General features: G+C 52.4%; 1 protein-coding gene across 2 annotated transcripts in view; it reads left to right on the top strand.

Moving 5' to 3' along the window:
• Nucleotides 1–7,999: 7,999 nt before the first annotated feature.
• PRRX1 (paired related homeobox 1) overlaps nt 8,000–25,751 on the top strand; it is a 42,779-nt gene continuing 25,027 nt past the window's right edge. For both annotated transcript variants that reach the window (XM_075156711.1, XM_075156712.1), the window contains exon 1: nt 8,000–8,240. In XM_075156711.1, coding sequence (XP_075012812.1) covers nt 8,000–8,240 — 241 coding nt within the window. The remainder of the gene's footprint in view (nt 8,241–25,751) is intronic.

Here is a 25,751-nt window from a genome sequence, read left to right as displayed (position 1 = left end):
GATCTTGGCGTTTCTGCTGGGGAAATTAGGGCCATTTGAACGTCTGATTGTAAAGAGCAGAGATCTTTATAATGTGCATGGAGAAGGGGCAAGAGAGAGGAGACCACTTGGAGGAACGGAGGTGGTTTCAATACATCTATTTATTTATTTGCGTGCCCTGGGCCCTGCCCTCCTCCCGCCTAGCCTGCTATCCAGTGACCCTTGGTGCTGATTAAAGTTCCCGGGTGACCTCTGAGTGCTTTTGTTACCCTGCCCGGTAATAAAACCCCGCTTAAACGGCTGGCTTATCCAAACCTGCGGCTCCTTACGCAGCCAGCTCTGGAGCCAGCTCAAGTCTGAGCCCTTGGGAACATGCGGCTTAGCCCTAATTTAGCTTGCCTAGCTCTGTTTAGCTGGCCGGGGGGGTTGCTGGTGGCCCCCAGGTAGCCATGGTAGGTGAGCAAGCAACCTGAAAGGGCCACAGCCTGGTTTCTTACTAGGCAGAGACCTGGCTCCTGAGGCAGGTAACCCCACTGAAATCCCTGAAGGGGATGGAGCAGGCTTAGTGCGATGAAGCGCCATTCACCTGCAGGACTCGGCCCTGTCACCCCGTGCTCACACTGCTCCTGGCTGCTGGAGCAAAGCGACAGTGGGGAGATGTTTGTACTGATACTGCTGCAGTTTCCTGGTAGAATCCATGAACCCCCATCTTATGTTGTCTTGAGAGGCCACAATATGTGTCGTCTGCTCCCTCCACCTCAGACATGGTGCTGACCCTTGGGATATTCTCAGGGCAGTGCTGACACACACCTCCCACAGAGGCAGCCTCCGGGGCCAGAGGCAGAGCTGATAGCCACTTGGGTGGCTGATAGCCCTAGCAAGAGCAAAGCCAGGGACGTGGAGAGCTGAACTCTAGTTCAGATCCACAGACCATCCAGGCTGGAGATGAGGACATTCCCTTCATCACAGCCCCTCTTCCACTTGGTGGAAAGCTTATAGAAAAAGAAAATAGGAAACTAGTTCTTGCCATTGCCAGCGGGTGGATGTGCTTGTCATCTCTGTTGAAAGCTAGGTGGCAACTGTTGAAACTCTGTCTTGAAATCTAAAAACTGGGACTTGTACAGACAAACTGATGAACAAATTTCCACTCTCCCAGCCCTCTCCTCCGCTTGTGTTTTATAAATGACACGGCAAGGGAAGGGCTCCAGCCCTAACTGGGTGGGGGAAGGTCTGAGCAAGGCAGATTTGAAAAGGTAGGAGCCCTGCTAGTGAAAACTCCAGCCCAGGTGCTGCACAGACAGCCCAGCTGCCCCTACCCTGAAAATCAAACCTCTGAGATTGGGGGGTACTTCCAGGGGCCATCCAGGTGGGACTTTGCAGAAATACCATTCAGGAGGAGATTTCCCTGGCTGCATTTGGCCCAGAACTCCCTCCCCAACCCTTAGCTGAGCATGCCACCAGCCCTGCTGCATGGTGCCAGTTCCCGTGATGGTTCTGTTGCTGTGAAGTGGCTTTATCCCCCCCTTGAGTAACACATACCTTCCTATCCTTCCTCACCCCCACCCACACGTGGCCACAGGAGATGGCAAACAGAGAACACCTTAGCTGGTATCCTGGGGCCACCTCCCTTATTACAACTGGTACCCAGCAAAAAAAATGTAAGTGCATGGCCATGCCCCACCATCCATGTGGGGCTGGAGCCCCATGCGTTGTGCATGTGTGCAAGTGCTCTCCTGCCTCAGGTTCTAAATCTCGTACTGTGTCAATGCTGCGATATTCCTAAATAAGTTCCCGAAGCCTAGTATTTATCACCCCCATGAACCAGTAACAAGCCACCTCGCTCTGACTGGAGATGTGATAGCACTTCCAGGAATGATTGTGTGTGATGTGAACTCAGCCCCTGGTTCAAAATATTATGCAGAGGAATAATAAATCTCAGTTTTAAATTGCTGCCCCATTTAAGCTTTGATTAGACTCTGATGGTCTGTTCACCCTGGAGCTGCTGGTATTAATCTGCATGCTAAACCCTAATTATAAACTGCTCATGGCATTTCCAGATGATATCAAGATGTTTGGGATTAAAAGAAACCCTGATGTTGAGTTTACAGCTTGAAATGACTGTAGAATACCTGATCCCCACAGACCTAATAACACACCTCTACGTGGGGAAGAAAGGAAGAAAAGATGGAGATTTGGCCCAAGCATGTAGCAGGAGTTTGTGGGGGAGAAGTCTGGCTCCAGACTTGAGTGTGTGCATACATACCCAAATGCTCACACACATGTGTAAGGTGATACACCTATAGGCACACATGTGTTCCTGCAGGTGCTTTCTGAATCCAGCTCAGCATAGTTCTTATTCAACCCTGGGCAGAGCAAGTGCAGAGGCTTGAGACCAGACATTTCAGTGAACCAGCACGACAGGGTGATGGGAGGAAAACTTTCCAGGGCAGCAGAGTTCTGGTCTGGCTCCCCAGCACCGGGGCATCAGCAACAGAGTCCAGCAGTGGGGATATCACTGGGCTGGGCAAAGGGACGGGACAGTATGGATACAGCCTGAGAAGTGGCCAGCAGTAAACAGACGCTCTGATTTGATGCTTCTCATCAGCTTGCCCCTAAGGAGCTGTGGCTGATGTTTTGGGGTGCAAAGGGGTGGAGGTCTATCTTGGAGTGCTCCTTCTCCAAAGTGGCTGTCGCTGTGGGCCTGGGAGAGGTTTAAGCGCCATTTGTGCTCTCCTGTCCTCCGAATCACCCATCTGAACTGCTGGCATCCAGCCAAGGTCCTCAGGAGAGTGGTGCCGGAGGGTACCCAGCGTGTCTCAGAATGGCTGAGCAATAATAAATTGTGTGTGCATTTTGGTCAGGTTTCCTAAAGGCACAAGCTTGTGCAATGGTACTGGCTGTTAGCTCCTCCTTCTCCCTGCTGCCCTCCTGCAATATTATTTTTAAACTGCTAGGATGAAACAAATTTGGTAGATGGAAAAAGGGCTCTAAGACATTACATGCTGACAGGTTTCATGAAAATAAGGTAGGGAAGAGAGACCTAAACTACTTTCCCTCACTGAGCAAAATGCTTCACCTGAGAGCCATATTATTAGACAGCTGAGAATCCACACCTGTGTGTCACAGCCTCCACAGGTTCTTCTGCCTGTTGTTTTTTTTTTTTAAACTCAGGTAGAAGAGAAGATATTTAGGGCACCTGAAACGAGTGCGTAGTCTATGCTGGGAAAGGCATGTGATGTGGTGGTTGGTGCAGAAGAGCTGAATGTGGCAGCAGAGCAGGCGAAGGCTTGGCTCACTCAGTGCTTGGTGCCTTCCTGCATCCCACTAATGCCAACTACAAAGAGTGTGAGCTGCCCTGGGGATGTTACTGCTGCTCAGCTGCTCATCTGCTTTGAGTATTTCTTGTTGGCTGCAAGACCCTTGGGAAGGTTGTCAGCTCCTGTTTGTTGTACCTGAAAGCTGTCACCAAGATGTGGCTGTACGTACTAGGAAGCTCCCTATTCAGACAGATGAGAAGGTGAGGGGAACATTTCTAAGGGCTTATAGCATACTTTGGTAGCCCATATATTGGAGCTGGGAACCACAGGAACTTCCAAGTGCAGGATTTCATGGGAAATTGCAGGAATTGGAGCAAATATTCAAGTTGGAGATTTTCTCACTGACACTGCAGACTGAGCTTGTAATTTTCTATGAGAAAAGAAAGCAGAAGCAAATGTGCTGGTCATCTGCAGAGGCGCAGATCTTTTGTTTTCCCTTTCTTGATATGCAGCTTTGGGAGGGAGAATGGTAGAGTTTGTGGTTTTGTGGTTTCTGCCTCACCTTCTCTGAGCATCAAATATGGTCACAGCATAAGAGATAGATAGGTTTTGAGGCAGGGCTCCAGCTGGTGAGTCTCGCTGATGTCCTTCAAAATGATAACCACTTTTGGGAGCAGGAAGGGCCAAACTAGGGTCTAGCTGCTGTCTGCAGCTTGGCCTTTCAGCTGTGAGTGCTTTACCTAGCAGATTCCTGGCTATTTCAGGACCTTTGGGCTTTCTCCTCTCCCCCCAGCAGCAGAGGCTCAGAGGTCCCTCCCTTGCAGGGAGTGTGAGCGGGAGGCAATCATTCCCTGGACAGCCTGGGAGGGTGGAGGAATGGGGCTGTGAGCAGCTGCCAGGCAGGCGCACGTTGGAGAGGAAAGGTGGGACAGGAGGATGGTCGGGAACGGGAGCTATCCATTCAGCTTGGCCAGTGGTGAGGTGGGAGATAGATGTCTAACTAAGTACTTGATGGCCTGTGGGATGTTGAAATGGTATGTGCATTTACTGTCTTGGGCCATCTGTGGCATGGGAGTCCTCTGCAGCCTCAGGGTCATGAGAACTGGGGTATCCTATCACCTCTGCTTTGCGTTTGCTGCTGAGGACAAGCTGCCTTTGCATCAGTTTCCCCATCTGAAACAGGGGCAAGTGTGTTGAGATATTTGGATTACAGCAGGCCGTGGTGTGGCTCATACCCATCCTATGGCTATTTATCCTGTAGAAACTCCTGGAGACCCTAGAGCGAGTGCATGAGCTGGCTATTGGACGCTTGCACAGGAAGGAACTGATGCATCTGAGATGGGTGGCAAATCCACATCCTCTTCTGCCTTCACTGCCGGTGGCTGGAGGGGGAGAAGATGAACACTAGAAGGCAATACCCCTGAGCATTCAGGTAAGGTGCTAATATCTGCCTGTACTTTTCTAAAACTTTGAATTAAGTTAAAGAAAACAGCTAACAAAGGGATGTTCCATGCTTGTCCTGTAAAGATGGTCCTACTTCTGTTTTAGTGGCAGGCTGCACTCTGCAGCTATGTAGGGCCCTGGGACCCCTTGGCTTGCTCACCCAGGAGCTTAAAGAGCATGTCCTTCATCCCCTCCCTCTCCTCATTTTTCTGATTCTTTCTCTTCTGTTTGTCTCTTGCTCATAATCTTTGTGGGCCACTTTGGTCCATCAGTTACTTCTCATGTGACTTATTTCCTGTATGTGACAAGGTCCCTTCACCCATCCCACCCATTCCCTCAAGCTTAAGCTGATCCCCAGTACGATAGGACACCCTGCTACAAAGAGCATATTCCACTACTTTCTCCTGGTGGGATTTTTTCCCTGGCACTATCTCTACTTCTACCTTCCTTAGGCTTCCCACAGGCAAACCATGCTCTCCATGGAGCGGAGTATCATGGATGCTGCGCTAATTCTGCCCTCTGGCACATGCAGAACAAGGCAGCATTGCTTTGAAAGACTAGCTTGGTCCTAAAGGCACTATAGATCTAGGGAGGGAGGCAGTTCATTATCTGAAGTGGCAACACAGTCGCCATCCTTCTCAGAGCCCAGGGGGGTCCTGCCACGCTCATTTTTACACTGCAGGTGTGCCTTGGCCTGGGGCCTGCCTGGTCATAGAAAGTTGAAAGAAGAGCCACAGCCCTGTGGTATTTTGTGCAGTCTTGGAGGCCTCCCACTCTTCTAACCCTCTTTCCTTTGAGACAGACAAAGCTGGAAGAGTTTCCCTTGGGTTCATCTTGTTCCTCAGCAGAGTTCTCCCACCCAGTCACAGAAGTCTGGTTGTGTTGCAGGAGGCATCTGGAAAAGGAGGTGTTTAGGCCATTTCCAGAATGTGAATCTGGCATCCCATGTTGCTGTTCAGCTGTAGGTATGGGGAGCACCTATGGCTCACTTCAGGGTAAAGACACAGTAGCCAGTCTTGGAGCTGGGCCCCTTTATTGCCTTGCAGGAGAGACTCTACCTTTGCAGCAGATGCACACGTGTTGATGTGGTCACCCACAGGACCAACATGCTTTCACCCACCATCTTTCCAAGGCATCTGCTGGTATTGGGCTGCATTCCCAAACTCCGAGGCTGGGAGAGAGGCTTATCTGAAGGATGCCCTTAAACATGGGGACATCTAAGAATAAATACTACTTAGCAGGGATGTCAGAATATTGGTGAAGGTGGCACAGAGAGCTCTTGTTCTGGTTTCTGTGGCTTCTGCTGTCACCCCCATAGCAGAGGTTACCTGGGGCTAAAAGCAGCCTGCCCTGCCTTCCCCAGTGGAAAGGGATGTTTATGGCTGGGACTCCCCAGCACCCACTCGGAACAGCCAGGTCAGCTGCAACATCCATTTGGAGGAGAACAGGGAGAAAGAGGGTAAAACCCAGCTCACCAAGAAAGAAGGCAGTCAAATCTCTAGGAAAGGCAGAGAAAAGGGTTTTTCATGTGCTGGGCAGCCCAAGGGGTGTGTACAGATAACCATTCTTCAGAGCATGGAAGTACGTACATCCACCTACCCTGCTGTGCCTAAACCTGGAGACCCTGAGAGCCAGGGTACAAGGTGCCAGCATACAAAAGCCAGCCAGATACAGCCTCGCACACCCTTGTGAAGACACAGCTCCTTCCCCATCCAACATGTGGGCACGTACTGCAGGACATCACACTCAAATGTTCCCTCACATGCAGAAAAAGGGCCACATCAACAAGGCACACACCGCTCTGTGTACACAGAGTGGTTTTAGGTGTATGTACACCCACACATTTCTGTGCACGTGTGCAACCTTGCCCCAGCGCTTTTCCTGGACTTTCCTGCCTGTGCCCGCCAGCTTTGCTTGCCCCCAAGCTCGGGACAGCAGAGCCCCACAGCCCTGCCATGCTCATTTGTGTCTTTGAGACTGCAAAGGGTAAACCGGGACCGGTGGCGGGGGGGGGGGGGGGGGGCCTGAAAGCAAACTAATGATGAAAATGTCTCCTCCATGCCTGTGCCTTAATTAAATGCATGGAGAGGCTTGGGGAAGCACATCTGTTTTCAATCTGGAGTCCTTTGATGGCATCAAATGTTCTTTCCCCAGATCAGGGGGGATGGAAATTCTGGGCTGGCTGTGGCAGCTCGGAGCCCAGGCTCCAGCCACGGGAACGCAGCGGCCTTTTCTGGCCCGCAGGACCCTGTCCCTCACTGCCAGCCCTGCTGCCCTCGGGACCCTTCTGCGGCCAGCGAGGGTCCGGGGGTACCTCCCTGCACCTCTACCTGTCCTTGGCCACGGGGGCTGGCCGGGCCAGGCCAAACTGCTGGGACCTCTTTGCTTGCTGGCCTGAGGAGCTCTGAGTGCATCCTCCTCCTCCTGTCTTTTTCTCTTTGCTGTTTCTCTTTTTGGTTCCCCCCCCGCTTCTCTTCTGCCTTTTTGCTTTTGCTCTCCTTTTGGTCTGTCTTCTCTTTCTTAGTTCTCTGTTGTGCCTTTTCTTCCTTTTTCACTATTTTTCCTTTCCTCTCTCCTGTTCATGCTTTCTTTTCCATTTCTCTTTGTCACCTTTTCATCTGCATTTCTCGTTTTCACTATTTCTCTCCTTCTGTTCCTCTTCTCTGCCCCGGGAGCCTTCCCCGGGACTGTGCCCACCCTCTCCTCCAGGTGCAGCTCCGGGTGACAAGGGGGGGGACCCCCACAGCCCCTTTGCACCCCTCTCGCCCCCTAATCGGGGGCTCCCCCAGCCACCCCCCACGAGGAGCTAATGAGCGCGGCGGGGCCGGCGCTGCCCACCCCCGTCCCGGGGGGGCCGCGCCGCTGCCACGTCCCGGCGGGGCCCCGCGGGCCGCCCTCCCCCGGGTGCCCGGCGCGGCCGGAGCGCCGCGGAGCCGCCCCCGCCGTTTGAAGTGCGGGGCGGAGGGGAGGGGAGGGCAGCGCAGGGGCGGAGGGAGGGGAGCCGCCGGCAGCGGAGGCGGAGGGACGGGGCGCACCCGCCCCAGCGGCCCCACAGCCACCCTGCGCCTCCCGGCCGGCGGCAGCTCCCCGCGCCGCCGCCCCGGCGCCCCGAGCCGGCCGCGCCGCCTCTCCCCTCCGGCATGTTTTAAGCCCGGCCCTGCCCGTTCCCCTTCGGGCTTCCCCTCCCGCCGCCGTCGGGTCCCGTCCCGGTCCCCCCCTTCGGTCCTTGCGCATCCCCCCTCAAAGGGCCGGCGGCTGGGGGGGAGCGGGGGCGGTGGGCGCCCGGGGGGGGCGAGGGCAGAAAAGCCCCGCTCGACACCATGGCGTCCAGCTATGCCCACGCCATGGAGAGGCAGGCCCTGCTGCCCGCCCGCCTCGACGGCCCCGCCGGCCTGGACAATTTACAAGCCAAGAAGAACTTCTCCGTGAGTCACCTGCTGGACCTGGAGGAGGCGGGCGACATGGTGGCCGCCCAGGCGGACGAGGGCGGCGGAGAGCCCGGCCGGAGCTTGTTGGAGTCCCCTGGGCTGACCAGCGGCAGCGACACCCCGCAGCAGGACAGTAAGTGCGGGGACACCCCCCCCATCCCTTCCCGGGGCGAGGGGCCGCTGCCGCCGCTCCACGTGCGCGGCGCTCCCGGGGCGGAGCGGAGCGGAGCGGGGCGGCCGGGGGAGCCGCGGCGGCCGGTCCCGGCCCCGAGGGGGCTCCCGCGGGGAAGCGGCCGGAGGAGCCGCCGGTCGGTCCCTGGGCCGGCTCGCGCCGCTCCCCGAGCCGGCCTCCCCCGCCGTGCCCGTGCGGGGGGCCCGCGTCCCCCCTGCCCTCGGCGGAGCCGGCACCCGCCGGCCTGCGAAAACGCTTGTTTTCCCCCAGCCGCGTCCCGGGAAAGGGGGAGCGGCGAGCTGCCCTTCGCCGCCGTGCCGCGCCCGTCGGGGCCCGCGCCGCGCTGCTCCGTCTCCCTTCGGGGGAGCCGGAGGAGAACAGCCCTGGGAGCCGGGGCGGGCAGGATCGGGCCGGAGGGCTAAGCCCCTTTTTCCATCGCCCGCCGGAGGGCTGAGCACGGGGCTTGGCTGGACGGGGCGAGGCGCGGCAGGCGGCTGATCCGCCCTGCATCCATCCGTCCGCCCGTCCCTCCGACCCGTCGGAGCTGGGACGGGCGCGGTGGTTTGCGGGACGCCGGGAAGCTGCTCGGGGATCTGGATGGGGACCGGCCGATTGTCCGACGACCTGCCCGGAGCATCGCGGCTCTCAAACAGCCCGAGGGTGCGTGCGCGGCTGCAAAGTGGAACCGCCGGTCCCCTCCTCCCCGAGCCCCGGTTCTCCCGGTGTGGGCCCGGCGGGCAGGGCAGGGCGCAGACCTGCCTCTGAATTGACTGTCCTAACGGGTCCTCGCTTGGGAACGCAAATAGCCGTAAAACAACAGCCCAGCGGCTGGAGGGCAGCGGGGATGGGCGCCGGCTTGCGCGGCATTTTCCAAGAACCGCTTGTTATTTTCTAAGGGCAGCGCTGTCAGAAAGGGCGAGCCGCGGCGGAGCGGGGTGAGGTGGGTGTGTAGGGCCAGCAAACCCCCCCCCCCCTTTACCCTCCCTATGCTTTCTGTTAAAAAAAAAAAGAAAAATATATATATCCCCGGCCGCAGGGACTGGCCGCGAATTTCGTTGCGGGTAAGGGCTGGCTGCGGCCGCCTCCGCCGTGTCTCCCGTGGGGTGGGCAGGGTCCGCGGCTGCAGACACGGGCTGGCTTCCCAGGGAGCCCCCATCCCGCGCCGGACGGCTGCCCTGCGGCTGCCGGCAAAAGGTGAAAAAAAGAAAGCGAACGAAAATTGCAATTGCCGTTTTCGTTCGCTTTTTTTTTTTTTCCGCCTTTCGCCGGCAGCCGCCTTCGACCCTCTTTTCCCCGCGGATCCGACGTGGCTTTCTCGGTATCCCGAAGGAAACCGGGCTGGGGAAGGGGGGGAGCCTTCCAAAAAGCAGCCGCTCCTTACACTACCACCCGTGGGATCCCGGAGCTTAACCCCGGCGAGACATTTTCTGCGGGCGGGGAAGCATCATCCCGAGGCGGGTTTATTGCGGGAGTGCGGTCGGGAAGGGAGCGAGCGGTGCGCGGCTGCCGGAGCAGCTCCCGTCCCTCCCGGAGAACCGGACCGGGGCGCAGCTGGCAGACCGACCGCCTCTGGGAGATTGCTTTAAAAAATTTCCCTTTCCAGGACCCGGAAAAATGCAATTTCTGACCCTAAAGGTATATATTTTAGCGGAGAAGGCAGTGATCGTTGCTCCCCGCCCCCCCCCCCCCCGATTCAGCTCCCTGCGCCACAATACTGCGGCCAGAGAGTCCCCGAGATACTAACCATCAAGTTGCATAGACAACTCTTTTTTTCCTTCTATTCCTTCCCCCGTTTTCGTTTATCATATTTTATTTGGACCCGATTTACTCCTGGTGCTGCCCCTTGCCAACTGCTCAGCTCCCAGAGCTATCTGGGTCAGGCTGGAAAAGAGGGGCTGTGTTTCCCCGATACCCACCCTGCTCTTAGAGCGTGAAAAGGACCAAAAATCCCAGCCTGAGGGTGTATTTCCCAGCCAGCATTGCCAAGCAGGCACCAAACAGCTTCAAATAAATTAGAAGTTCTCTGAATGCTGTAAAAGTTTTAATGCCATTGCGGTGAATTAGAAAGTTTTAAAAGTATTCTAAAGTAAACAAAAAAATAAATACTGGGGATAAATTCTCCGTGGTTTATTGGGCAGAGCTGTCATCTGGGCTTTCTGGCTCTTTCACTGATGCGTTTAGCAGATCCCATGCATCTCCGTGCCTCAGTTTCCCCACCAATTGCGTGTGTTTTGTGAAGTGTTTTGCAATCCATGCAGGAAAAGGACTGTGCTGGAGCTAGGCAGTGCTACAGAGGTATGAGCTTTTCTCGGTGAAAAATGAGAGCTGTTTCAGTGGAAGAGCTAACATAGGGCTCGGTTATTCTCCATGTTACTAAGGGAGAGAAGGTAAAAGCCGTTTGGAAAATTGTGGAATGTCTCAAGAATACTAAAAATATTCTTCCAACCTGGAGGAAAGTCAGCTAGTCTGTCATTGATTTCTGCCCCAAACTGAAGTGAAAAGCCAAATTATTTGCGCTATTTTTTAAATCCAAAATTAAGGGAAAAAGTTTGACACAGATATGACAAAAGGTTTTATTTGGACATCTGAGATTGAAGGAACTATTTCACCACTAGTTCATTTAAAGATGTCCAGGAGAAAACGTTTCTCTTATTAAAAGAAAAAAACAACATCCCTGGGAGTAGCTGTGATTGTAATATTTACAGGAAGAACTGTCAGCATATTAAGGAGCTGATTTTTCAGTGGTGCTGCGAAGCTGTCACGCTCGTTGACTTTAGTTCAACTTGTAGCTCTGAAAACCATACCCTAAAAGCTGATACAATTCACAGCAAACCTCCCTGCCTCTGCCGCTTGGCCAGGAAGACTTTGCAATCGGAGTTCCTCTTCATTGCAAAACCACCTGTTAAGATACAACCAGCTCTTGCTTTGGTAGCAGGGCTTTTGCTGACGCCGGCTAAAACTGGGATGAAAATGCGGGTCCCAACTCAGCAGAGGAGACCCCCTGAGCTTCCCAGCAAAGGCAATCGGCTCCTATTGCTCCCGTGCTCTTTGGGGGTGGCAGAAACCTGTCGGTGGCCTATGGGTTCCAGAGCTTGTGGCTCTGAGCAGGGTTAATTCTCCAAATCCAGAGCTGGTAAGCTATTAGCTCTTTTTTTTTTTTTTTAAGATGGTATTTTTGACCTCTGCTTTTTTTGTTGGTTTGTTTGAGTCTCGCTGTTGATGGCTCATAAAATGATGCGGAGAAATCATGAGCAGCAAAAGAAAAATTGTTATGCTCAGATTTCTTTTGTGAGGAATGGATAAACCCTGCTTTGGTCCAGTACGTGCACGAGTTCTGCATATTGAAGTTATTACTGTCCTTTAATTTCTCTTCAGTATAAAAGCGATGGCAGTTTGGGGGCTGCGCTTCTCTCCCAGGCTGGCAGGTTACGTTGGGCTGTCAGGGCTCGTTCGCGATTAAAGCTGGGGCACAGGCTGCCTGCGGCTCCCCACGACTTATTCTGTCTCGGCGGGCATCGTGACCCCTCGGCACTGCTGCTCCTTCCGAAGGAAGCAGAAACCCTGCCGGGGCGGCCGGGAGGAGGTGAGTTTCTTTGCTCAGGCTGGATGAAGCAGAGCATCGGCGCTGGCTTCAGCCCCCTCTTCCCAGGCAGTGGTTGAGAGCACGAGGAAGGGCTTTCTCAGCCGGCACGTTGTTTGGTGATGGATCTTGTTGCCGCAGGATTTTGCAGAGATCAGGAGTAGAAATGATTTCAAGACAGTACGAGACAAATTCAGGGAGGACTGAGGATGGCTTTTCACTGCAGCAGTGTATGGAGGCAGCGTCCGGCTCAGGGAGCCGCAAGTCTCAGAGACTGGAAGGATGAGCTGGGGCAGAGATCGCTCCATTGCTGCCTGGGCTTATACCCTCTGACTCTGTCGTTACTGGCAGTCTGAGACAGGATCCTAAGCTGAAGGACCTTTGGTCTGCTCCCACATGGCTGTTCTTTATGCTTTAATTGCCTCTTTTTAATCGGAACAAGTGAGGTTGCTGGAGGAGTAAAAGGGTGTGCGTAAATATTGAATTGTTTCTCTTTTTTTTTTTTGCTGATCCTGAGGTTGTCTGCAGTGTTGTGCCTCCCCACCCTTCACAAAAAAACCATATGCTTTCTTAAAAAGAGGTGGAAAAGCTCTGCCACTGCTTTGAAATGTGAAAAGCGGTTCTGGGCTGCTGAGTCGCGTGGAAGGTGAACGTGAGAGGAAGCACCGGGGACAACTGCAGGGTTTTCTTTGCAAACCTCTGCTTTATCTTGAAGTACTAAGTGGCTCTTTTGTTAGTAAAACACAGCCCTTATTCCCAGAAGATGCTGAGGCTGTAGACCGGGGATGTACAAAGAGTAGAAAGGCGGGGGTGGGGGGGGGGGTGGGAAGCAAGGTAAATTGATTAAATCTAGCAGCTCTTTTCTTCCTCTCTTGTCCTGCATAGCTGATGGACAAAGGGAGAGTCTGCGGGAAGCAGCTGGCTGCTGGTGTCCACAGGTTACCCAGGGTGAGCGAGGGAAACCGGCCGGTGCCTTTAACCCCCCGGGCAGCGGTGAGCATCCTTACAAGGTGCTGCCAAGAACGACTTTCCAGAACCAGTCCTCCCCTTCCAGCAACTGATGTGGAAAAATTGAGGATCAGATCAATATTATTTTTAAGGCACTTGTTGTTTATGTTATCTGCGAGAAAAATACAACAGCTTGCTTTTTCTTGCGGGAGTAATCTTTACGCGTGCCAGTTGTACTGCGTGTATCCTAGAGGCTTCTTGCAGGAGCGAACGGTGTTCACTAGAGTAAAGGTTGAATAACAGACAGATAACTATCACAGAGCAGTTAGAAGTTCGATGAAGTTCTTTCCATTTATGTTCCTTGGGCATATTTATTTAATTTCACTGGTGCATGGTTATTCCGTCAAGTAACTCACAATATTGAATATTTTTCTTACATCCCTGAATTCTACAGTTTGAAGTGGAAAAACATTTTGTGTTTTTCACATAAATTTCTAGAGCTTCTGGATGCAGACAAAAGATGGAAATGTGACTCTTGTCATAAAACTGGAGTCTTAAAAAAAATAAAAATAAAGGCACCAAAAATCAAACGAAAATGGACAACGTAGTGTTATTAACAAAGGAAAAAGAGCCATGTGAATTTGAAGGAGGGAGCTGACTCAGTTTGCGAGTGCTGGCCATGCTGCCTGCCTTTTGACGGGTGAAACTTGACTTTTATTTGTTTGTGAATTTCACTTTTTTTGATCATAATCAGTTTTGCTTCCTGGTTCTCATGGTCTCATAATTTGCTGATGGTATTTGTGTTTTCAATCCATCCGCACAAAGCTTCCAACTTCTTAATTTGAAAAAGATTTTGCTGAAGGTTTTTACTTTTTTTTTCCCCCCCCACTCTCTTAACGTAATGAAAACATTTCCATGAAAATTAGATTTTGAAATCTCTCATAAAACTTAAAGGTTTGGTCTAAACTGCTAGAACACTTTTAATGAACATCAGCTTTCTGTCATCTGCACCGAGTTTCCACTACTAGCCAGTCTATTTTCCATCTTTTTGGTGATGTATAAAGCAGTGATCGCATGGGAAAATATTATCTCAGGGTTAATTTGTGCAATCCTTACTCACACAAGTCATTGCGTGCAATTCAATGGACTGCTTATATGTATGCCAATTGATGAGTATTAGCGTTTAAAGACTTGACCAGCAGCCTTGAGTCATGCAAAAAAGGTTTTTTTTGGGGGGCCGGTGGAATATTTCTGCGCAAGCATGAAACAGTTTTGCTGTTTGCATTCAGGGGCACGATCCTTTTGCCTTTCGGCAGAGGTGCAACATGCATCAAAATACGTGACGTTAGGAAGCCTGGAAAGAAAGAGCAAGAGCATGGACAGAGTATAAGCAGGAGGGACTGGGAGAGTTGAGTGTTTGACAAGGCAGACACAGAATTACAGGATCATGTTCCTTCGAGGATATATTCTTTTTTTTTCTCCTGGTAACTGAGTTTGCTCCCATGGTTTTGGACATCAACAGAATGGCTTGATGGGATTATAGGTGTTTATTCCTGGTTGCAAGTTGTTTATGATATATTTAATCGTTTTTGAAACCCATAATAAGTAGCCCTGAGGGAGCTGTGCTCCTGCTGGTCCTCCCTTGCATAATGAAGTACATCACGAGTATTTACCAAGTGTCACAATATTCCAGACTTGGGCCTCTGTTTCTGGGGAGGATGAATCACTGCATTGCTGGTTCCCCACCCTACTTGCCTTTCCTAAAGGCGGCTTGGGTTTCGGGGCGGATTATGGAGATGTGAAGTGAGAATCATCACAGCCTGGCTGGAGGAGCTGTTGTCCAAGGCTCTGATCTGACTTTCTATTTGAACTGTCCTCACGGCTTTATGCGCAGGGCGCAGAAAGATTTCAACTTGTGCTTGGGTGGTGGAGCACAGAGCATAGGTTCTTTGTCTGGTTTCCCCAAGAAAAAAACGTTGTTCCCGCACGTGGGAAATACCTTCCAAACCTGCTGGCTGCTCTTGGGAGAGCAGACAGCTCAAAGGGGTGTGAAATCCCAGCGGGTTTTATGGCAGTCCGGTGGGGTGCGGAGAAGGATGCTAGCAGTGCCTCCCCCTGAGGGGGAGATGCAGCATAAATTCAACCTCTTACTAGCCACTGGAGAGTCTCTGTGGAGACTCTGCGTTATAGACTATGTCAGTGGAAGCTCACACGTGCATAGACACAGGTGCCACCAGCCCCATGGCATGGGTCCGTAGGGATTTGTTCTTTGTCACTCTGTGTTATGACTGCAGCACTCTTACAGCCAGGGGTCCGAGTGTCCTCCAGGGCAGTCCTGCAGTTCTTACGCCTGGATTTGCTGGCCCTGCTCATGTTTGTCATTCACGCATGGATCTGTAAACGCGTGGTATGTACCTAACCTGCCGTTTCCCTTCCTGCGCTCTTTCTGCTGGACCCGGCTGGCCTCTACCACGTAGCCCTGGAAGATGCTGTGAGGTAGGGATGGGAACTCAGCAGAGGTGCACTGCGTGTCTGCTGGGACTATGGTGGTAGAATTTTGAGAGAAGTTTCTTTCAAGTGAGAACATCTGGAGGATGCTGGTTGGGAAGGGAAGGGAGCAGTGATCCCGAAGCTGAGGGCTGAGGGCCACCTCCTGCAATGGAAAGCCTGGCATCTGCAAGGATGAGTCTGCGAAGGCCAAAGCTGGGAAGAGAAGCCTGATGAGCAAGCCAGTGAGCATCTACTTCAGCTTACATAGCTTTCTGGGCTCCTCTCTCACCTCCAGAGGCCGAGAAAAGGTTACGCCAGTATTTAAAGCACTGTCCCAGACAGTCTGGATTTGTCGTGCCCATATGAAGTGAGCATTTGCCTTGAGGTGGCAGCCTGGGACCTCCTGGTGCCTTGTGTTCCTGGAAGGGAACGTTAGAAGAGAGGTGAGGGGAGCCAGCTGTGCTGTTAACAAGTCACTACATCCTATTGCAGCATCCAGTTCATATTCCACCCAAATTTTCCCCCATTTCTGGCTAGAGAAATTTTCCTACAGGAGAAACTCCAGCCAGTCAGCGAGACTGCTGGGCAGGGCAAACGTCCAAAGAGCCGCTCAGTATCTGGCTAAGGACCCTCTCCACGGCTTGATGAGCTGCTCAGGCAGCAAAACTGCTTTTGCACCGAGAGATGGAATTCATCAGGAGCCTGGGGACGTTGCTTCCTGCTCTGAGCCCACCAGCAGATGAACTTCTCCTGTGGCCTCCTTGACCAAAGTAAAACCAAAGTTATCCGTGGCCCTGTGCATCTGGGGATAAGACAAAATTGCCAGCAGCAGGTGCTGAGTGGGCAGGCTTGAAGAGGGAAAATGGCATCCAGCTCTGAAGGGGACCAGCACTTTGTTCCCAGGGGACCTGGGAACAAAGCGGGGTGCCTGGGGATGATGGAGCAGAGTGGGTGGCTGCAGAAGGCAGCATCCAAGTAGCTCCCAGCCCTCTCTTGTAGCCAGTGTAGGTGCTGGACCAGTCAAGGTTGGGTACGTTTTGCACCCATGGGGACCTTTAGTAGTCTGCTGTTTGCTCTCGGTTTTGTTGTGTTTGTGGCTGCTGAATGAGTGGCGGGTGAGTTGGGCTGAGCTGCAGCCGGTGTGCCAGCGAAGCCGTGCCATGAAGACCTGCTCAGTGTTTCTGGAAATCGTCCTCTTTTTTGGAAGTGTCACTAATATGACTAACATTTCGGGGGGGGGGGGGGGAGAATCATTCTTGCAGCTTTCAAAGAGCCGTCACTTCTCCATGTCAGCTCAGCAGAGTCGGGGCTCTGCGGGGATGGATTGGACTTTAATAGGGAAAAGTGCCTGAGCCGTAACAGTGAAAACAGAGTGTTAATGCTCTGGGTTTGGTGCTGCAGAAAGGGCTGCCCTTGCTGGTGGCTCTGCAGGCAGCTCCTGTCCCTGTGAAGTCTGGGCTGGTTTCCCGTAAAGCTTTGCAGCGCTCTCCCCACCCTGTGGCTTGAAACGCCAGTAACACTTCATACCTGTTGTCCTTCTGCGTCCTGCACGGCATCGCATTTCCCCCTGGATGGAAGATACAGAGCGGAGGTTAGTGAATCCAGCACCAAGTTCCTGCTTGGGATGGATGACTCCCATGCTGACAGTGGTAGAGAAAGCTGGTGACAAGTCTGTGTCTCTTCCCTGAGTGTGTTTGCTCCCATTTGGCACTGGGAAGGCTGTCTTTAGACATGAGCTGGTAGCGCAGCGCAGTCTGTCCGGTCTTGAGTGCTTGAAGTTGTCAGAGCAAATGTATTGGTGATTTTGCAGTGAGAGAGAGGAAAAAAACTTTCAAGACCAGTCCAGAGCCAAGCTCTGCATCCTGCTGCCTTCACTCCGAACGCTGACGGGGAGTCTGTACCTCTCTGTGGATCAGGGATGGGGAGCCAAGGAGATGGTGGAAACGCAGGTCTGGATTTTATGCACACACACAAGGCAGCCCGCTGGGGAGGGCATTTGTCTGCTCCATGTGTTTCCCAGGCAGTGTAGGGCCACTCCGCTTGGGGGTACCCCCGGGCAGGGTTTGTAGGGTACAGCGTTTGCTGGTGCTGGGAGCAGCCTACCCAGAAAAGGCTTACACCCAAAATCTAAATTGAAACAGTGGGGCTTTTTTTCCTCCAAACGTCAGCAGAGATGACCCAGACTGTCTTTTATTGCTCCAAAATGCCTTAGTGCCTTGGCCATAGAGTCTTGAGGTCTTTTTTTCTGTATACTTGCTGCCATAATTTGGCCGAGTTCACCTCACCGTGCCTCAGTTTTCCTACCCATATAACTGGGTATGATCCTGGCTCCTAAATAGGGGCTTTGAAATCTGCTGGATGTGTGTTGTATAAGAGCTTGGCTTTAACAGTGATTTGGGAAGATTCTCCTCCCTCTGCATCGCCCCCAGCAAATTGCTATTTCATCTGCCTCTGTCTCTGGAATCGACCACCTTCCGTGTTAATTAACTCATTAGCAATGAGGAGATCCCCTTCCATGAACTGGAGCAACTTCCAGCAAGTTTGTTCCTGCAGGGAACCCACCTTCTGCTCAGGTGCATCTGAGTGCACCCCATGCCCTCAGGGCGAGTTGTGTTTGCTGCGTGAACCCGTCCATGGGGTGAAACAGTTTTCCGTAGCAGGTTTTTGCATGCAGACTCGGATCTCCGGAACATTTTGAGATACTTGGACTCTCCACAAACCCAAAGGATGCAGAGCGGCACGTGCTGGTCAGCTGGAAGATCCCTGGAGCGTTTGGCGGCAGGCACTGAAATTCCCAGCGGCTGGTTGGGACGGTCGCGCTCTTTTTCTTGGCTGGTCTTGAAGGTTTGGCCAAAAAGGTCTTCACTTACAGTTTGTTTCATTTGGACAACTGCTGATACATCTTATGGAAACTAGGGGAATTGCTCAGGAATAAGTACTTGCGATGCGTTGCTTGTTTGTGATTTGTTTTTCATTGTTTCTTCTTTAAAAAAAATCAGTTAATCAGTAAAAAGAAACAATCACCTGTGATTTAGGAGAGGAATCTCTCATTGTAAATAATAAATTAGTGTCGGGAGACCAGGCAGACAGAATGGTTGATGAATATCCTGCAGGCTGAAAGTTGTTTATCAAGCCTGTTTGAAGACTTATGACTAACAAGCTCATTTACAGAGTTTGGAGTCTGTTCATGAGCCGTTCTCCAGCTGGGAGGATGTGGGAATCATCAGAAAATGTATTCACAAGTTACTCGATCATTTAAAAAAAAACGATCAAACAAACAAAGACTGGTTTTTGGAAAGGAACTGTAAATTCCTCCTCCCCCCCCCACGGGGTTTTCTGAGGCATTCCCCTTAGGAAAACGAGGGGCCTGGAGAAGAATGAAGAACCCCACGTCGCTCGCTAATGACCTATTTTGGTGCTAAACCTTCCTCTGAATGCCCCGCCACCGGCCAAGCCCTCCAGCTGCAGGAGAGCTGGTCCTCCACGGGACGTGCTCTGCGAGGTCCTGTCACGGGCGCCCGATGGGATGGATCCATCTTGTCTCCACCGGTGATTCCCAGTGGGGAAATTGGGCTTGCTAAGGGACGTGGCTGCTCTCGCTCCTCTGATGAGCTTACAGAGCAGATCTGCCCCACGTCACAGCCCAGAGCGTTTCTGTGGGGTGCCCTGTAAGGAGAGCAGCGCAGGAGCCGCTGGTGTCAACCTGCTGCCTTGCATTAGGCAGGGATGAATTCAGCGTAAGGAGCCTACGCTGAAGCGCTGTGGCTCCGTGCCTTTTGCAAATCTGCTCGCCTGGCCTTGAACCAACTCTCCTGCTCGATGTAAAACGCTGCATCTTTATGAGGAGAGGCAGATGTTTTTCACCCCAGCATCTCCTGTAGTTCTGCCTCATTTGTGGAGCGTCCTCTCATTGTGCTCAGCCATGGAGAGGGCTCCAGGTGGGCTCCGTTTGGGCAAACTGTTTGTCGAGGAAGACGTGAACAGAGTCAAAAAAAGTCCAGAGAAGAAAAGCAGTAAGGAGAGCTCCAGCATCCAGTTTAGGAGGAGTTTAGAAGTGCTTATGCTCAAGAAGAGGAGGATATAAACTGATCTCCAAGCCCACCTACTTCTGTTGCAGCAAGGGAGGTGTAAGTGAGGCGGTAGGGAAATGCTCCCAGGTCTAGTGAGGATAGGGAAACCCTGGAAGAGGTGGTGCAAGGATGCTGTGGAGACCCCAAGCACAGATCTGATGGAGACAAACACGTAAAGGAATAAACAGTATAGAGCTCGTCCTGCCTTGGGAAGGGAGTCCTTCCCCAAGTTTCAGTGGCTGCGTGACTTTAGTGGGAATGTGCCTGTGTGCTTAACCCTGCGTTTCAGCTGTCCTGGCCAGCACAATGGTGCTGCCTCCAATTTTCTCCCGCTTTCCAAGCAGGTTGCTGTGCTGTGTTCAACTGGGGTGCCTGTGGGGCAGGAGGGACCCATCCAGCTGAGGAAAAGCATATAGATGGGGAAAGGACACGCTCGCTGACGTGCCTTTTGGCTTGGGCATTGTGGGCTGGAAGTAGCTGGTGTAATTGAAAAGAAAAACTAGTCTGTGATTAGCAAGAAAACCACCCCAAAAAGCTGCCCTTCATCAGTTTGGGCAGGTTCATGTCTGCCTTTGTGAAAGCTGTGTGCTCCTCCAGCCAGAGACAGTCTGTGCCTGGAGGAGGTTACAGCGAGAAAGTGGAGAGGACGCCTTGTTCTCAGAGGGTCGGAGCACTCTGTGCAGAGCTGGGTGCTGAATCCTGATTTTCTCACCGGCAGTGGTGCTGGGATCGCCGTTCCCGCAGCCTACACCCACAGCGCTGCTCTCCAGGCTCGGAAGGCCTTTGCTCTCTGCTCTGCTTCCCCCGTCTCCACTGCAAGTGGGAGCAGTTTTGCTCGTGTGATGTATCCCTCTCGGGCCGTGTAATGCCGAGAGTCGTTCCAGACACTTGCGATGATGGATTTGAATCCCCGTTTCCGTGACTCTTGAGGAAGAGGTCTTTTTTTTGTTTTTTTGTTTCCCCCTCTTTAATCCATCAGAGAAAGGTAGAACAAGAGCAAGTGGCTGGGAGCAAAAGCCAGACGTGCGTTCAGAGGAGGTAGAAAACATGCATTTTTTTTTAACTGTGGGATGCGATGTAATCACTAGAAATAACTATAAGGGAGAGCATTGGCTTCTCCATCCATGGATGTCTGGAAGCCCATTTGGAAAAGCTGCTTTTGTCAGCCGTGAGTTACTGGTCTCACTAGCGGGGTAACTGGGTGAAACGCCATGGCTGGGTCTCGCGCAGAAACCGGCACACTGCAGAGCTGGGCTCTGGCCGTGGGGCGGATGGACGCGCTGCAGCATTCCTGTGCAATTCGATGTCAGGGATATTCCTGCCAGGAAATTGGATCACTGGACCAGATGGAGAATGCAGATCCACTCGGTGCGAGTCTGTTTACAGGTTTGAACCAAAACATAGCGAGAAATACAGAAAAAAAGCAATGTCCTCATCTCTGATCATAACTCAGGCCCTTATGTGAACCAGCTGCCACATTCATTTATAGGACAATCCCCTCTGCAAAATCCCGCTGTTAGGAAATAGGATAGGAAAACCTCTGCAGAGCTACGAAGGGCGAACATCAGACACGAAAATAGCCCAACTTGCTCTCGTATTTCGGGACCTCTTCTGAGTTTACTGCGGCTCTGAAGAAAACAGGCTGTTGCATGAGATTTCTGGTATTTCTGGCCAGGTTGAGAGGCTGTGTGAACGGTGTCTCTTGTAATCGCAACGCTGTTGGCTTCGGGTAAAATGAGGAAAACAGAGAGAGCTGCAAATCTAATCAATGGTGGGGAGGGGGATAAATGTGCTCAGCATCCTCGTGGCACAGAGGGTCTCCAAATTGATAGGGTGGGCCACGATGGTCAGAGCCATCTTTTGCCTCCTGCCTCTGCACTCCGTTTTGCGTTCGCTTGTCGCCAGCCCGCTGAAACCAGGCATGGCTAAAGAGCCACAGAAAAGTGGCTCCCCCGGGAGCGTTCATAGTACGGAGCCCTCGTGGCTGGCCCTCTGCTCTGCTGCTGAGCCCGCGGGGACGGGAGCCTTCCTCCACCCCACCAGGCTGGGCATTTCCCAGCACTGATGCTCAGTGCTCACGGCCACGTGCTCGTGCACACGCTGTTGGCCAAGGAGAATGGAGGCGAAAAAGGTTTCCAAATGTGCTCTGTTCCTAGAAGGGCTGTTAAGTAAAAAATGTGCCGAGAAATGGTTTGGCAAACGGTTTGGTTTGGAGGAATTACGCTTTGCTTTGGTATGATTAGTAATGGGGACGGGGGGAAAAGATCAAAATAATCAAACTCCTCTTAAAACTTTGCTGGGCTGAGCCACGTTCAAAACTCAGTCCCGGGTATGAAAAGTCAGAAGGTCTCTGAATTTGTCCCAGATTGACTCCGGGCAGGATTCAAGCTTCTGAAAAAATCCTGGCGCCTCCATGAGCACATTAAACCTCCCCCAGGCAGAGCCGTGGCCGCGGCTCCAAGGCATTTGGCATCACTGTGCAGTGCTCAGGTACACCTCCTCATGCTTCGCAGCCGAGATGGGGACTGGGGGAGTCCCGTCTGCGCTGCAGCCAGCGTCCCTGGAGACCACCATCATCTTCGCCCAAGTCCTTCTGAAAATGCGGCTATCCTCTGCTGCGGACGGGAGGTACCACAAGGCATGGATGCAAGTAGGGTCATCCTAAACTGGCCGTGATGTGGCTGGATTTTGTGGCAGGCTGTTCCTTGGCTGTTAATCTTGCTTTAGGGCAGCCTCTCTGTAAAGAGAAAAATTCTTGCACACATGGCATGCAAGAGGGAGCCAGGGGGAAATGCCCACCCCGACCCAAGCTGGTCCTGTTGCTTGTTTTGAGAGAGTTGAGGGGATGCTCAACCCACCGGCGACAAGGATGTTGTCATTAGCTAACAGCAGAAGCTGCTTGGGAAGAAATACTAGACATTCTTTTAATAACGTTGGCAGTCACAACAGCCAAAGAGAAGGGCACCTTCCTACCTAAAAATGTAGCCAGGCACTTCTCGGGTGAATTGCTTCTGCACTGAGAAATGCAGATTCTGTTCAACTGCAGCAGGTAGGAAATTTCTGTCAGTTCCAGCTGAAGGTTGGAAATCTCCTCCAAATTAAAGTAATTACGGAGAAAGCAGATGCTTTGGATAAATACTTTGATTCTATTTTTCATGTAAAAGCAGCATCTATGTTGAGGGGAAAAAATAGATTTTATAAGCCTCAAAATGGAAAGAAACCACTTTGACTTTTTTTTCCTCCCCTGTCCTGAATTTGTTTGCTGAAATGTTCAGCAGTCCTCGTACAGGTCAGCTCCAAACAGGCTTTTAAAGTAGAGAGCTGAAAGCCATTGGGTGCTGCCAGTGCCCCGTGCCCCGTTGTGTTTGGGGGATGACGCTGCAGGAGGATTTGGGGCGATGCGGAGGGCAGAACCGGAGGGGCTTTTCTGTTATTCTGGTGCCATCTACTGGTCCAAGCCCACAGAAAGGGCTGTGGCAGCGGGGAAGGGGAGGGAAACACGGGTGGATGGTGTGGTGTGGCCGGGGTCCTGCAGGAGCGTGAGCTGCTCACCCTCCCTGCGCAGGGCACGCGGATGCGGTCGGTGCTGCGCTCCCCACCGCCTTGGTCTCTGCTTTCTCTTGGTTTAATAGTTAAAAAGACTGGCACAGCCGTACTGAAACCTGGGGCTCGGGCTGCCCGTCCTGAGCTCCAGCCTCTTCCAGCTCTGGCCTCGCCGAGGAAGGTGAGGGAGTGTGGTGTGAAGGAGGCAGCCGTTGGCGATGATGCTCCTGCCGCTGTGCACCTCCAGGTTGGGATGTCCACGGTGCAATCGGGGCTGAGCTCTGCTGAGGTTTCCTTTCACTTCTGCAGAGCAGCGATGTGCTCTGGTCTGGATTCTCAAGCGTCTTGTAAGAGCTTGGGCTCGCCCGGCTGCCTGGTCTCTCACCAGCATTAATAATGCCTCTTTCCTTTCACTGAGCCACTGGGTTTTCAAGAAAATTGTAGGAGCTGAGTTATCTTTGCAGTTTCTGTTCAAATTGTCAAATTGTAGTCAAAATTGGCCAACGATTCAAAAACTGCCAGGGGGATCAGAGGCAAAGAGCGCGTCGCGTTGTAAGCGATTTCTCCAGAAACCCAGTTGAAACCAGCTGGGGAAGCTGGGCTGCCCTTCTTGAAGGCACCTCCAAGGGGTTCGGTGCCCAGAGCAGCCCATCCAAGGACACAATCTCCTCTCCGAGTGCCCGGCTCCCATGGAAGGCTGGTGCAAGCTCTGGCCCGCGGCTTCTCCTCCGTCACTGCCTCTCTCCTGCCACACGTTGCACGTTGGCTTTGCTGTCGCGGTGCCTGGGCCAGCCCCACGCGGCGTGTCCCTTGGGAGAGGATGTCCTCTCTGTTGTGGCTGCTTCAAAGGGCCGAGGCCCCTCTTCGACTTGCTTCGCTCCAACGTGGCAAGCAGCACTCTGAGCAGGACACAGCCTGCCTTGAACTCAGCCGGGACGGGGAGCAAGGAGGAGGGAGAGCCGGGAGAGGGGAAGAGATCTTCGATGGGTTTTTTCCAACAATCTTTCCCACTTTCTTTATTTTCCAGTTTAAAGGCAAGACCCCCAGCAGGAGACCTAATAGCTGGAGGGCAGCATCTCTGCCCTGCAAATGTACTCTCTGCTCTAGCAAACGCAGGAGCTATTCCCCCTTTGGTTACTAATGGTAGTAACTTTGTAAAGTGCTTGGGTTTCAAGCCTTGAAATTTCCCAAGCTCATTTTCTCTGATGATTTGAGAGAAGTCAAAGCCCCTTCTGTGTGAAAACTGGAAGCACGGGGAGTTTTTGGTGATAAGCTGTACCTGAAAGCTGGAAAGGCTGATGCTCGGGTACCAGGACCTGCTGGGCGGGAGAGGATACCCCAGAGCCGCCCGGGGCCCGGGCAGTTGCAGGGATTCAGCGCTGTTTTGGGGCAGCCTGGCCTGTTTCAGCCAGTGCTGGTGGAGCTGGTGGTGGAGCTACGGGGCAGATGTGTGGTTGGTGTAGATGGGGGCACCCGTCTCTCTGGACATGGCTCTGGGTGAGTGCAGCAGCAGGTCTCCCAAGGCAGGCAGTGAGGATGGGACTCTGACTTTGGCCATAGGCTGTCAGGTAACCAGGGAAAGATACAGCCTGTGCCCAGGGGTGAGGAGTTTTAGTATTTTATTACCTCTGTGCAGGATGGTAGATGCAATAAAACTGCCAGAGCAACTGCAAAACAAATGCCTGAGCAACAGAAGAGGTTTGCGGGAGAAACCTGCACATCATATCACAGCCGGGCTCAGCAAGCAAGAGGACTTGAAGTCGTCTGTGCGTAAATGATAATCATTGGGAGAGCTTTTGCCTCCCCTGTTTGTGTAAGGCAAGATCAGAGTGCTGTTAGCCAGAATGACATGTAATATTTGTTTTAGTAACCGATCCATCCTTCATCAGGGATGAGGGGATGAATTCTCCAGCTTAACAGGAGCTTTTCATCTCCAGCTCCTGCAATCCTTCTGATGCTGGGAACTGATTTGGTCAAGATATTACATGGGTTTAATTTATGTGAAAACTTGGGTTTTTCTTTGTCTTGCTTTTGATTCAGGAAAAAATCTCTATTCATCAGGGACGTTTAAACTATCCGCAAAGTAAAAGCAGTGTCTAAGCTGGGAGTGGTCCCTGTGTCCACTGTGAATTCGGCAGGCGCTCGCTCAGGATCGAGCCCGCGGCAGCAGATGACATGCGGTTTGATACGCTTCCTCCTGTTGGGAAATAAAACATTGATTCCGATACAGTCATTTGACAATGTTAGCTTGGTCTCCCTGTGAGTCTCTGTGTAAGGAGAGTAAATTTAAAAGGCCTTTTTTTTCCCCAACAAAAAGCTAAGAGAGGACGCCAGGGTCTGCCCTGTCGAAAATGCCGTCTGACTTCTGGATTGGGAAATGGCCGAGATTTTCCCGTGTGGTTGCCTCAAGTTGGGCATTTCAGGCTGTAGTTAGGCGCCTGGCTGCAAGCGGCTTGAGCATCAAAGGGCTCTGCAGATGGGTTTAGCTGTCACACTTCAGCTTCTAAAATTGGGCCAACTGGCTAATGATAGACCTTTACTACCAGGATGCCAGCTTTTGCCGGGCTCGCTAACAGAGTGCCTGAAGCCTTCATGGGAGGACTGTCACTTACTGCATGAATGTGCCACGCCAATACAGCGGGACCAAAGTCCGGTCTCAGCATTGCTGTGACTTCTTGAAGGACCATGGCTTTTAATTCTTTTTTTTAAGCTCCAGATTCTGGGGTCATGTGAAAACCTGGGGTAAAAAAATTACATCTCAGAAGGATGAGACTCAGCCAGCTTCAAGGTTAAAAACAAGCAGAGGGTGCACCAAGAGAACGCACAGTCTATCCGGAGCCT

This window comes from Calonectris borealis, chromosome 8, assembly GCF_964195595.1.
Source record: "Calonectris borealis chromosome 8, bCalBor7.hap1.2, whole genome shotgun sequence".
Taxonomy (NCBI): Eukaryota; Metazoa; Chordata; class Aves; order Procellariiformes; family Procellariidae; genus Calonectris; species Calonectris borealis.
The sequence above is the reverse complement of the archived record's forward strand: the minus strand, read 5'-3'. Positions and strand labels throughout refer to the sequence as shown.